The 13,840-nt window shown below is 36.5% G+C and overlaps 1 protein-coding gene across 1 annotated transcript in view; it reads left to right on the plus strand.

The window, feature by feature from the left end:
* Positions 1-13,840, plus strand: part of LOC150101078 (uncharacterized) — a 169,952-nt gene that overhangs the window by 126,970 nt on the left and 29,142 nt on the right. The window contains exon 6 of the mRNA XM_090402159.1: positions 970-1,236. Within this exon, the coding sequence (XP_090258285.1) occupies positions 970-1,236 (267 nt within the window). The remainder of the gene's footprint in view (positions 1-969; positions 1,237-13,840) is intronic.

Genomic DNA, 13,840 nt, shown 5'->3' on the forward strand with positions numbered 1-13,840 from the left:
TCAGAACCCACGCAATTTACAGACATAGAATACCAGTTGTAGTGGTGGTGGTGGAGGTGGGCAGTAGATGGCGTTGATTCGTAGTAGAGGTTCGGTGTAGTGGTTGAGACAGTTGTAGATGTCCTCCCACAATGAGTCTTCGGACTCCTTGGAGGTGTCAGGAATAATAATGATATTATTATTCTTGTTTAAGTTAAGGGATATATATCCCATATAGTTTCTTAGCCGAATAAGAAACTCAGAGTGTTTCATGCCGAATATAGTAGACCTAACTAGGTCTACCTACTCACTGATGAGACCTCAATAAAGGTTGAAACCGGTCTGGGTAGTGACCTTCTCTCATAATGTAGAACAGTAATACAGCTCCTAGGAGCTAAGTTCACATTATGGGTAAATATCAAGAATAGTGATTGGAGTTTGCTCCACCTTAGACATGAGTTGGCTCAGCTTGCACTACCTTAAGGGTCAGTTGCTACAGTATCCAGGTATTTGCTTACGCTTGTGAATCGCCGAACTTTATATAGTTTCTACTATATTCGGCATGAAACTCTTTGAGTTTCTTATTCGGCTAAGAAACTATATGGGATATATATATCCCTTAACTTAAACAAGTTATATGTCGCCGAATTGAAGCCTTTGGCTCTTCATATGTCTAATAATATTATTCTTATTTTTATAATGTTTATTATTCCTAATAAGAATAAGAATGCAATAAGAAATAAAAAAATTTTATGATTGGCTGTGATTATATCCTTTGGGGTGTGTGTGTGTATTTATAAGCAGAAGATTCCGTGATTATGATATCTTACATGATCATAACATTTGTTAATTGCATGCTGTCATTTTACCCCCAATCTCTTTTAGCATCTAATTATTCTTACTTATCCTCATTCCTTAAGAGGAGCATTAGTATTTATGTGTAAGGGGTATATTAAATTGCCTTGACTTATTTATTTTTATTTTTTCCAGGTACTGTTTGTCCACACTTCTTACCAGCTATTGTACCTCAGGGTAAACATTCAGCAGTTGTTTCAGAGGTGGTTAATCTTAATTTCTTTTATGTGCAGTTAGAAAAAGATATAGATGAACTCGCTGTAGCTGCTGAAGTTTTGAATGATAATTACAATTTCTTATCTGAAAGTGATAGAATAGATAAGCTGAAACTCGGAATGGCATGTTGTGCAAGATACTCTGAAGATGAATGTTGGTATCGAGCAGAGGTTTTAGATATTAATGGTAAGCCTGTAGTTATTGATCACAATTGCTTAATTATTTTTAGATATGAAATTTGAGTGTGCTCATGAAAATCTTCCTGTAAAATGTTTCACAAATTTCAGATTTTCCTTATGGAAACGTATCATTCTACATTTTCAGCTCTAAATTGTGTCTCATAAATAGAGGGTGTGCTATTGTTTTCTAAAGTTTTAAGTTAGTTTCAGTTAACTTAAGAAGTAATTTCATCCACAGTTTTGTTATTATTCAAAAATTCAAAGGAAATTCATGAACAAGAAGTATTTATTAAGAAAAAAAAAAACTTGGGTATCTCCATCCTCTTATGAGGAATGCAGAGAACAGATTTGGTATCCAAAACCACACCTTCTCATAGTACACAATGTCATTAAGTATAAGCTTAGACACTGCACAAATGAGAATATGCAGGCAACTTAGGAGTAAGTTGACCAAACTAATCTGCATTGCTGAAACAGTAATTTTTATCAGTAAATCTTGAAGTTCTGTGAAAATAATTCACATTTCATTTGATGTCAAGAAAGACAGAAAAGGTACTTTTTTTGTTGAAATAAGGTTCTTTTTTTTAGGTAGTTTCATAACTGATGTTATTTAGACAAATAAAACTGAAACACGGAAATTGGCCAGTTAGAAGCTTTAAAAAACACATCTACGAGGGTGGCCTGAAAAGTTCTTGTCCTCGACCATAAATAGTAACACTATTGGCAAGATTTTTTTTTTTTTTGTAAGTTGCTAGATCTCTCATAAGTATCTATGTGAAATTGCAAGTAGTATGTGAAATTGCAAGCTGTATAAAAGAAACTATCAAGTAGTTTCTTTTATACAGCTATCTGAAACAAAGGTGTTGTCTGTATCCCTTGAAATGGATAAAATTGAGTACTGTGCAGTTATAAAATTCTTTGTAAAAGAAAGAAGGTTTAATGCCAAAAGAAATTCATTTGAAGTTCATAAAAGTTTATGGGCACTCTTCTCCTTCATTTTCGACAATTAAGAAATGGGCTGCCAAGTTTAAACATGGCTGTACCAGCCATGAAGATGATCCACGTAAAGGACATCTAAAAAGTGCAACAGAAATCATTGATCAAGTGAACGATATGGTATTGGATGACCAGTTAGTCAAAGTATGTGAAATTGCTGAGCCTATAGGCATTTCAAAAGAATGTGTAGGATATGTTTTGCATGAAGAATTGCAAATGAAAAAGCTTTGCACAAGATGAATGCCATGCTTGCTCACAGCAGATCAAAAACGCACTCGCATGAAAATCTGAATAGTGCTTGGAGCATTTTAACAAGAATAAAGCTGATTTTTGTGCGTCGATTTATTACTATGGATGAGACTTGGATTCACCATTGCACACGAGAATCCAAACAGCAGTCAAAAAAGTGGACAGAAGCCAGTTGTTCAGTGCCAAAGAAGACAAAGTCGGTTCCATCAGCAGGAAAGGGCATGGCATCGGTGTTTTGGGATGCTAAAGGCATTTTGTTTATTAATTATCTTGAAAAGGGTAAAACATTAACCTGGGAATATTATTCCGATCTTTTAACCACACTAGACAAAAAAAATTCGTGAGAAAAGACCTGATTTGCAGGAGAAAAAAATCATCTTTCATCAGGACAATGCACCTGCCCACAAGGGTGTTTTGACAATAGGAAAATTAAGGGATCTGCACTATTAATTGTTGGAACACCCACCCTATTCTCCAGATTTGGCTCCCTCTGACTTCTATCTCTTCCCAAAACTAAAACTCTTCCTCTCTGGTCAGTATTTTTCTTTGAATAAAGGGTGGGAGGGGGGCTGCCCATGGCCCATCCGGTTAATTGTTTGTAAACAATTTCCAAAAAACAAACAACTACCATTCCTAGACATCATAATAAAGTAAAAAGAAAATAGCAGTATCAACTTATCAGTTTATAGAAAACCAACAAATACTGGACATTATCTAAACTTCAGCTCATCACACCATATCTCCCAAAAACTCAGCATTATTCACATGCTAAAGAAAAAAGCTATACAATTCACCACTGACCATAATGATCTACAAGAAGAATTGAATAAAATATCAAAATCTACTCCTAAATGGCTACCCTAGAAGACTTGTTAACAAGATTCTCTTCTCTGATATACCACAAAGACAACATGATGACACCCAATATACAACTACTCTAACTATTCCATATGTTGATACCATTTCCAAAAATCTAGCTCTCCTCCTAAAACCATACAATATTAGAGTGACCTTTCAAGCCAGTTGAAACTATCCAAAAATTTCTAAGATCACCAAAAGATTTAAATCCCTTCTACAAACATGCAGGAGTTTATAACATCCCTTGTTCCTGTGGTCTAAGTTACATTGGTCAGACGTCTAGAAGCTTTGAAGTGAGACAAAGGGAACACATTAGCTATGTTAGAAACAACAGCCGAGATATTTCCAGCCTTTCTTCCCATTTTTCTATAACCAACCACATTGGAATAAAAGTCTTATGCCATATATAGAAGAAAATTGCCATTCCCTAATCTTCAAAGAAGCAGCTACAGTCGCTCGTTCCACAAATAACCTCAACATATATCTGGTAGGTTTAATCCTACCAGATATGGAAGACTTTAATCAGATCTCTAAACACACAGGAAATAAACTTCAGTGCAAACTACAAAATGCATCTCAACAAGTAAATCATGTATCCGCGACATGCGTATTGTTTCACGCTCACTACTATTTTGTTATTGAAATAGAATTGTCAGTTAATGTATAGCTTGTAATTTTCGTATCTTTGCTTACCTGATTGGTACCCTGAAGAAGCCGACAGCATAAGCTGGCGAAACTAGTTGGTAATTAAAATAGTTATTCACCTACACTTGACCAATATCTCAATAATAATTAATTTTCATTAAAATAAGTTAGAGTTTGGTTTTAAATTAATGATATTGAGTAATTTTTGTCAGATTCATTTTATTATAATTTTAATGCCCTTGGCAGTACTTATTTGACTTAATATTTGATTTTATAAGCTTACTTTATAAGTTATTTAGTGAATGGCATAGGATGGATAATGGATTATGTTATGCAGATAGCCCAGTATTAGTCTCCAGCCATACTTTTTGTAGTTACATGTATTCCTGAATGTTATTGTTCAGGAATTCATTATCTTTTTTAGAAGCATTGTGTGTGCGCGTGTGCATGCATGCATGCATTTGCCATTGAAATCAAAGGGTTTTTTGTGGGTAATAGATAAGTATGTGAGTTCAGAGGTATGTATGCCAAAAGGAAGATAGTAGGGTTGTGAATGTTTGTAAAAAGAAGGCACAAAATTATGAAAGTATTGTAGAGAAAGAAGATGGAAATACACAAATATGTGAAGTTGAACAAAGTATGAATGATTATAATGTGAACTAGAAGAAAGATACCACTAGAAGTGAGAATAGATAATGAAAACAGCAAGATGACTTCAATGGGTGAAATAGCACTCTTAATCAGAATGTTTGATAGGACAAAACATGCACTAGAACATTTAGAGAAATGTCTGGCAAGCAGTAGGGCAAAGAGAAATAAGAAAGGGGAAGGTGAGAAGGAAAAGTAAGGATATTAATGAATAAAAATGGGAGAGTAGAGAGACAATGTTGTATGGCATTTCCATAAAACATGAGGAATATTCTATCAAGAAGGGATATTTTTGGAACTACAAAGCAGGTGATTATGACATGTTTAGGAAGAAGCTTAAATCTATACCATGGCATAAAACACTGCAGAGTAAGGATGTTATCAGTGCATGGGATATAGTTAAGGGTCATCTAGATGAAGCAGTATTAAATTGTATACCTAGGGTAATGAGGGTTAATCGGGTAGGAGTTAGATGGATGAGTAATATCATTAAGCACGAGCTACAGAAGAAGAAAATGCTGTGGAAGGTATATAAAGAGAAAGGTGACTAGTAAACTCATGAACAGCACAAGGCTCAGGCAAGAAAGGTGACCAGCTTGGCAAGGATGGCGAAATCAGATTATGAGAAGAATTTAGCAAAACAGGCCAAAGGAAATCCCAAAGAGTTTTTTTGTTATGTGGCAAGTAAGAGGAAGAATGACTATGGAAACTTAAAATTAATGAGTGATGATGGTCATGAGGACACAGAAGTGGATAAAATAGTTGAGTTATTAAGTGACCACTTTGCAAGCATATATCTTCCTAGCGAAGTTACTGCTTTAACCTATGTGACAGACACTAATGTGATAACAGACATGAATGAATTGGAGGTCCTTATGATATTGCAGAATCCCAATGTAAATACAGCTGTGGGATTAGATGGGATATCAGCTAGATTTTTGCGAGAATGTGCAATGGAATTGGCAATGCCTTTGACTAAGCTATTTAAGTCTCAACTCTGGTAGAGTATCAAGGGAGTGGAAAGAGGACAAAATTGATCATTTGCATAAGGGAGGTTCTAATACTACAGTAGCAAATTATAGACAAATCAGTATCTCAGGCATGGTTGTAAAAGTATTAGAAAAATTGGTAAAAAAGAGAATTCAAGAATGGATAGATAAAAATATGATAATGTATGAGGTCAACATGGCTTTGTGAAATGTCAGTCATGCCTTAGTAATTTACTAACTATAATAGATTAACAGCTGAGTTGGATAAAGGAAATGGCTACATGATGATTTTGCTGGATTTAGCAAAGGTATTTGACAGAATACCACATTAAACACTGTTATGCAAATTAGAACAAATGGGGATGGAAAAATCACTGGCTAAGTGGATAAGAGGGTGGCTGCTGGACAGATATCAAAAAGTGGTATATTCAGAGGCAGAATCAAGGCAAAAACAGGGGACTAGTTGAAAGTTTATTTTTCACTTGGTTAGAGTATAATAAAATTAGTTTAATCCTTTATCCAAGTGTGAGCAAACAAAGTTTGCACCTGAAAGTATCTTCAGGACAGGGGTAAGGTGGTACAACACCAGGGCAACTCGTTGCAAAGGTGGAGCAAGTTACCAACACTCCTATCTCAGTATCTCCTATAGTGCAAAACACATCTCCTTGTGGATATGTCTAATGTTATGCATTATGCATTGGCCCTTCCCTTAATGCATGACATTAGACATATCCACAAGGAGTGTGTTTTGCATTATAGGAGATACTGAGATAGGAGTGTTGGTAACTTGCTCCACCTTTGCAACGAGTTTCCCTGGTGTTGTTACCACCTTACCCCTGTCCTGAAGATACTTTCAGGTGCAAACTTTGTTTGCTCACACTTGGATAAAGGATTAAACTAATTTTATTATACAGGGGACTAGTGGTGTGCCACAAGGTTCAGTGCTGGGACCATTGCTATTTAATTTATACATAAATGATAGAGGAAATAACCTGAAAGGAAATATTCAGTTGTTTGCTGATGATGTGAAATTAGGTAGTGTAATAGTTAGTCAAGGAGATGTGGAAAGATTGCAGAATGATTTAAATAGGCTGTCAGTATGATCAAAAGTTAATGAGTGTCAGTTTATTGTCGAGAAATGTAAAGTTATGCACTTTGAGATAAATGGATTACAAGCAGATTGATGGCACTGTACTCCAGAAAATAGATGAAGCTGGAGATTTAGGGGTGGATAGAGAGTTAATGTTTAGAGTTCATATTGCTAAGGTTACTAATGTAGCCCATAAGATTACTTGGCTAATGAAGAACACATAAGTAAGTTGTAATTCCTCTTTATAAGGCCTTGATATGCTCACATCTGGATTACTGTGCTCAAGTCTGGTCCCCTGAGTTTCATGGGCATGTGGAAACATTGGAGAGGATTCAGAGGCGAATGACCAAGATGGTTAGTGGCCTGGGGAATGCACCCTATGAGGATAGATTGAAGATGTGTGGAGTGCAGAAGTTGGTTGATAGGAGAAAAAGAGTGGATATGATAGAAACATTTAAAGTCCTTTCATGTTGGAGCTTTAATGGAATATTATCAGCACTGAGAAAGAATTAAAACTAATTTTAATACTTCCAATAATTCGTCTCCGTCACAGAGACATCTTCAGGGATCACAATAAAACTTTTTGTAACAATACACACGCACACAAAAATAATACAATAGTGAGTGAAACTAAAGTCCTATCTAGGTGGTGTGCCCTCTATGGGCATTTGAGTGTCCTAGAATATAAAGAGGGATCTCTGATAATTAATGTTTCCCAAATTTTGGGAAGTTTAATGCAACCGTATTTGTTTAAATTCGGTTGGCTCCTGAGTGCAGATGCAGATTCAAAGAATAGTCTTTCTTTTTTGAATTTACTATGGTGGATCATGGTGGTTTTTTCCCAGGCGATCCTGTGGGTTGTATCCAAAACATGGTCTGCAAGGCCAGATTGACCATAATCGTGATTGCAGATGTATGACTTGTGTTCTTCTAACTGGATAGTTGGAATGTTTCCCAAATTTTGGGAAATTTAATGCAACTGTATTTGTTTAAATTCAGTTGATTCCTGAGTGCAGAGACATCTGCCTGTCTGTCCGAAGTAAGCTAGTTTACAGGCTCGTGGTACTATATATACTCCAGGTACTGAGAGAGGAGGGAGCTGGTCTTTGGTGGAACGGATAAGGGTAGCAAGTTTACGGTGGGACTTAAAAGCTGTATGGTGGTTGTACTTTTTTAATGAACTGGCTATTTTGTCTGATGTACCACGAATATAAGGTATGGTGATGGTATTTCTGAAGTCCTTCTTCAGAATTGGGGAATGGAGAAGGACTTGATTATTTTTTTAATTCTGTAGTCACTGTAGCCATTGGAAAGGAAGGTGTTGCGTATGTCTTTGAGTTTGGTTGAAAGGGCAGTTTCATTGGAACAAATATTATGGGCTCTATTGGTAAGAGTTTTAAGAACTCTCTCAGTGCCTGGAGCATACCATGTGCCTAAACTGGCTTACTTCGGACAGACATGCAGATCAGCAACCACCTGGTTAGAAGTACACAAGTCATGCATCTGCAATCACGATTATGGTCAATCTGGCCTTGCAGACCATTTTTTGGATACAATCCACAGGATCTCCTGGAAAAAAAAAAAAAACACCATGCTCCACCATAGTAAATTCAAAGAAGAAAGACTATTCTTTGAATCTGCATCTGCACTCAGGAATCAACCGAATTTAAACAAATACGGTTGCATTAAACTTCCCAAAATTTGGGAAACATTAATTATCGGAGATCCCTCTTTACATCCTAGGCCACCTGCAAATGCCCATAGAGAGTACACCACCTCTATGGGCATTTGCAGGTGTAAAATAATACAACTCACTGTTGTATTATTTTTATGCGTATGTTGTTACAAAAGTTTTTTAATCCCTGAAGATGTCTCTGTGATGGAGACGAAATATTGGAAGTATTAAAATTAGTTTTAATCCTTTCTCAGTGCTGATAATATCCATTAAACCTCTAACATGAATTCTTCACAGCACTTAAGCCTCAACACATGGATTTAAGTTGCTTAAAGAATTTTATAGGATAGATGCAAGGGAAATGTTTCAACATTTGGCTAGAGGGAACCAGAACAAAGGGTCATCCCTGGAAGTTGAATAAAGGTGTGGTCAGTAGGGGTGTGAGGGCTAGATTTTTTGCTTGGAGAATAGTGAATGAGTGGAATTGGTTGACAGTGTCAGTTGTGAGTGCTTTTTCTGTTAATGGGTTCAACGAGAGGTATGATAGATTGGGTCTCCCGCAATGAGTCTTCGGACTCCATGAAGGTGCCTGTATAATAATAATAATGGGTGTGTTTGATGAGTGCATAAGCTCTTGTGAAGATTAAAGATATTAGTGATGTCAACAGGTTTCAAAAAGGGAAAGAAAATGTAACTATTTTGGCTATAATGATTTGAAAGGTGAAAATTGTGAATGCAAAAGGTTGTGAAAGAAGCAGTACAGAAGAGCCAGAAAGGCATGTAAACCTCTTGTCAAAATATGATAGTAATCAAATGTGGAGATAACACAGGAGGGATGATGTAAAGCTTTAAGATGCTTTGAGGGAATTTGATGCACAAAAGGACTTATATATGTTGAAAATTTATTTATCACTAGGTTAGACTATAATAGATTTAGTTTAATCCTTTATCCCAGTGAGAGCAAACAAAGTTTGCGCCTGAAAATATCTTCAGGACTAAATATAGTGTTGTACTATCTTATCCAGTAAGTAGTGCAACACCAAGGCAACTCGTGGCAAAGGTGGAGCAAGCTACCAGGCACTTCTAACCCAGTATCTCCCATAATGCAAAACACATTTCCTATGTGGATATGTATACTGTTATGCATTAAAGGGATTGGCCATCTACCCAGACTAGTTTCGACCTTTATTGAGGTCTCTTCAGTGGGAGCCAGGCCCAGAGCTGGAGATACCAGGCAGAAGCAGTAGCAAGTCATCTGTGCCTATGGGAGTTGCCAAAAGGTTTTATCACCTTTTTTAAAAATTACTCTGGATTTAGAGAAAGATGTTGAAAATTGCTCTCACTGGGATAAAGGATTAAACTAAATCTATTATAGTCTAACCTAGTGATAAATAAATTTTCAACATCTTTCTCTAAATCCAGAGTAATTTTTAAAAAAGGTGATAAACCTTTTGGCAACTCCCATAGGCACAGATGACTTGCTACTGCTTCTGCCTGGTATCTCCAGCTCTGGGCCTGGCTCCCACTGAAGAGACCTCAATAAAGGTCGAAACTAGTCTGGGTAGATGGCCAATCCCTTTAATGCATAACAGTATACATATCCACATAGGAAATGTGTTTTGCATTATGGGAGATACTGGGTTAGAAGTGCCTGGTAGCTTGCTCCACCTTTGCCACGAGTTGCCTTGGTGTTGCACTACTTACTGGATAAGATAGTACAACACTATATTTAGTCCTGAAGATATTTTCAGGCGCAAACTTTGTTTGCTCTCACTGGGATAAAGGATTAAACTAAATCTATTATGGACTTATATATGCTTGACAAATTGGACTTAAATGGATTCAAAAGTTAAATTAGAGAAAAGATGTGCAAAATCAGGGAAAATATAGCTATTAGGGAAGATGCAGGTGAGCATGTATACAGGCTCTTATGAAGTTAAGTGACTCATAGCTTTCTAATGATATACTCATTAAAAGGTTCATTGGATTGATCAAAAACTATGCACATTAGTAAGACCTAGTTGACAGGAGGATATTATCACAAGAATAAAATGTAAGGAATATTGTTGGGAGATGGTATTGTTAATGATAGCAGAATTTAACCAGCAAAAGTTCAGCAGGAAAGTATTTGAGGGAGGCATTGTATTTGATGTGAGATAAAAGCCAGTAAGGCAAAATATATAGTTTGTTTTGCTATAGACCATGGGGAGCAAAAGGAGATGATCTAGATTGGCAGATTAACTCAATGAGTGGAGGGTGAATAATCATTATGGGAGACCAACTATGGAGACATAGATTGAAACAAGGAAACTGCACAGTGGGGTGGGGAGTAGAATTTATGGAGCTATTGAGAGATAATTATCTAAGGCAGCATATGATAAAAGTTACCTGTAGTTCGAGAGTATTGGATCTGATGATAGTGTCAGAGAATTGAGCTTTAACCAAGTTTGTCACTTTGCCTCCAGTTGGGGAGTGATCATGAAGCTTTGACCTGAGAAGCAGCTAAGCATGTGGAATTTTCAATTAAGTTGGGGTATATGGAATACTTGCAGCTTTGAGAATGAATTCTTATTCTCAAATTGTTCAAGGGCCCTCACAAGCCTCAGCTAAGTACAGATTACAATAGATACATTATCTGATAACATATAAGAAACAGAAATGTGTTACACATATTTAAATATACTACTATATTACATCATGAGTGCAACAGGTGAAGTGCGTATATAGAAAATATCACCTATCGGCAAGATCTCAAAAACAGTTAAACCATGTTCGTCGATTATATTCTTGTAAAAACAGCTCAGCAACACTTACAAAAACAACATCAATATATGTGTATGTGTCTCTGAAGTTGTGCTTGGGGGGGGGGGGGGGGGAGAAATGCCAGCTGTGGTAGCATCTGATAAAACCCTCTGATGTTCTAGATGAGTGATATCAGAATGGGATCTCCTCAATGGGAAGAGACATTTCAAGTAAGAAAATAGATTCAGAGCTTCTTAAAGATAAAGACATAACAGGCGTGAAGTAATGGATGGTGGTCTGGTCTAGGAATATCATCCTTGACATACTGATTCTCAAGCATCTGCAAAAACAGGATATCTCAGCTGGTCTTTTAGGTGATATATCCCTCAACTAAATATAAGTGTCAGAAAATACAGGCATGCCCAAGCTGGCTATTGTGGCTCAACCATTTATGCCTGATATGGTTGTAACGAGCATGATAATAAATCATGCTCTTCAAGCCCACTCCCAAGCATGCCAAAGATGGAAGGATAAAAAAACAGAGTCCAAAGATAGGACCAAACAGAACAACTTGTATCAGGATGCAGAGAGGAACTAGCCACTACAACACTTGGCCTAAAATCCTCTTATAGGTAGCAGTTAACAGAATATCAACAACAGAAAACCCATATGTCTATATAGCCATTTGATAATTTCGGCATGCACGAACTTCGTGATTGTGAGTGCTTCTCGTTGGAGCACATTAATTATCAAAGATAATAGGGGCTCACTTCCTTTCATGTTGGGGAACTGTTTGTGATGGAGGGTACCCCTTATTGATTGTATTAGCGTTTTGCATTCTTCCTTTTGTTCTAAATTATTCTTTGTGTATTCTTTTCTGTACTTCTACTAAGTCTTTTTTAACTATCCCATCTTCCAGTCCACCATCACTGGGATACAATACCCTGCTACTACTTTTGCTGTGCAGCCTGTGATCAGTAAAAGGTGATCCTGGTAGTCTTGCATTACTTTGATTCTCTGAGTCAGCAAGGTGGGTCTACTGAATGGCTTGGCCTGCCCACAGTTATTCAGCTGGTGGGCTTGCCTTTAAGAATCTCTAGTGCTGTAGTAAGTCTCCTTCTCTCATTGTCCAAGTATAGGGTCCGTGTCTTCCTGTAGTGCTGATATAAATTTGAGATAATGTTCCACTTCCAGGTGCATTTGTTTCTTTCTAGATAATGGATGCCAATGCTGATTTTGTGATTGGTGGAGGATCACTGGCACCAAATCAAAAATCTCTCAGCATGAATCCTTCGTTTCGAAATTTTTCAGGATCCCTCAGAAGGTCTAATCAAGTACAGGTAACATACATGCATATATACATGCATCATCTGATAATAAAATAAGAAACAAAGAACATCTTCCTAATTGGGAAAATGTCACTCTTTTTTATTCAAAAAGGTTTCAGAAGGAGTGGCAGGATCTCATTTAAAAACTACCTTCAAGTGATATTCTTGCTACATCATTTGGGGAAGGAGAACTGCCACATGTTCTCAAAATATGCTGGGAAAGTGGCAATTAAGAAAATATCAATGCAATACAAACCTTTGTGGATGTCCTACCTTCCAATAATTTGAGCATACCTGAACCTTTATGATTGTGAGTGCTTCTGTTTGGAGCATAGTAATCAATCAACCTATTATGATCTCATTCCTGAAACAACTCCAAAAATGATCCCACTGAATAAGAATTCACTTGTCGAGAAAATCATGACAATGTCAGTGAAAGAAACCCACTGGGTACACCTAGGGAAGAAATGGATACTTCTGCATCCACTGAAGGTGACCATGACATATCAGATAATGTATTAAACATTTTTATGAATGAAGAGATGGCACTGGCCATCCATACCTCTCAAAATCTGTTGACAAACACAAGGTGGTAGAGGTTAGTTCTCAACCTCTCAGAAATTTGGTAAGTATACGAAGCCAAAAGAATGGGGAAATTCTTTCACTGGAATTCTTGGGGATTCCTCAAAAATATTAATGATATTAGGGTTATTATGCAGAAACATATTTAAAACACAATGAGGATCCCATATTAAGATATTTCACTGTTCATTATAATTAATACTTAACTGTATAAACAAGTTAAGAGGAAAAAATACATTTATTGAACTAACTAATAATAAAACTTACTTACTAATAAAACACTATTGTTGGTTTTCTACTCAGCAACTTCAGAGCACAATTATAACTGTGACAGGCAAACAGCATGGAACTAAATAAAGAGTAGAAAACAATTCAAAATTATAAGAAATATGACCAATGTCCTTGCATGGTGCTCTGAATGGACTGGATAACCATAAAGTTAATTTGTAGAGGTTAGCTAACAGGTCTCAAAATGACAGTTTTGCAGATTTCTGATAAATTAATGCAACCATACTTGTTGAGGTTGGAATAGTGCATCTTAGCTGATGCTGATTTAAAAAATAGTCTCTCAGACCTATGAGGGTTGTCTGAAAAGTTCTCGCCCTCGACCATGGATGGTGACACTATTGGCAAGATTTTTTTTTTTTCTAAGTTGGTACATCTATCATAAGCATCCATGTGAAATTTCAAGTGATTCTATCAAGTAGTTTGTTTTATATAGCTGTCTGAAGCAAAAGTGTTGTCTATATCCCTTGAAATGGATAAAATTGAGGATTGTGCAGTTTTAAAATTCTTTGTAAAAGAAGGTT

Source organism: Typopeltis vanoorti, chromosome 12 (genome assembly GCF_054136105.1).
Source record: "Typopeltis vanoorti isolate ZY-2024b chromosome 12, IOZ_Tvanoo_1.0, whole genome shotgun sequence".
In the NCBI taxonomy this organism is placed as follows: domain Eukaryota; kingdom Metazoa; phylum Arthropoda; class Arachnida; order Uropygi; family Thelyphonidae; genus Typopeltis; species Typopeltis vanoorti.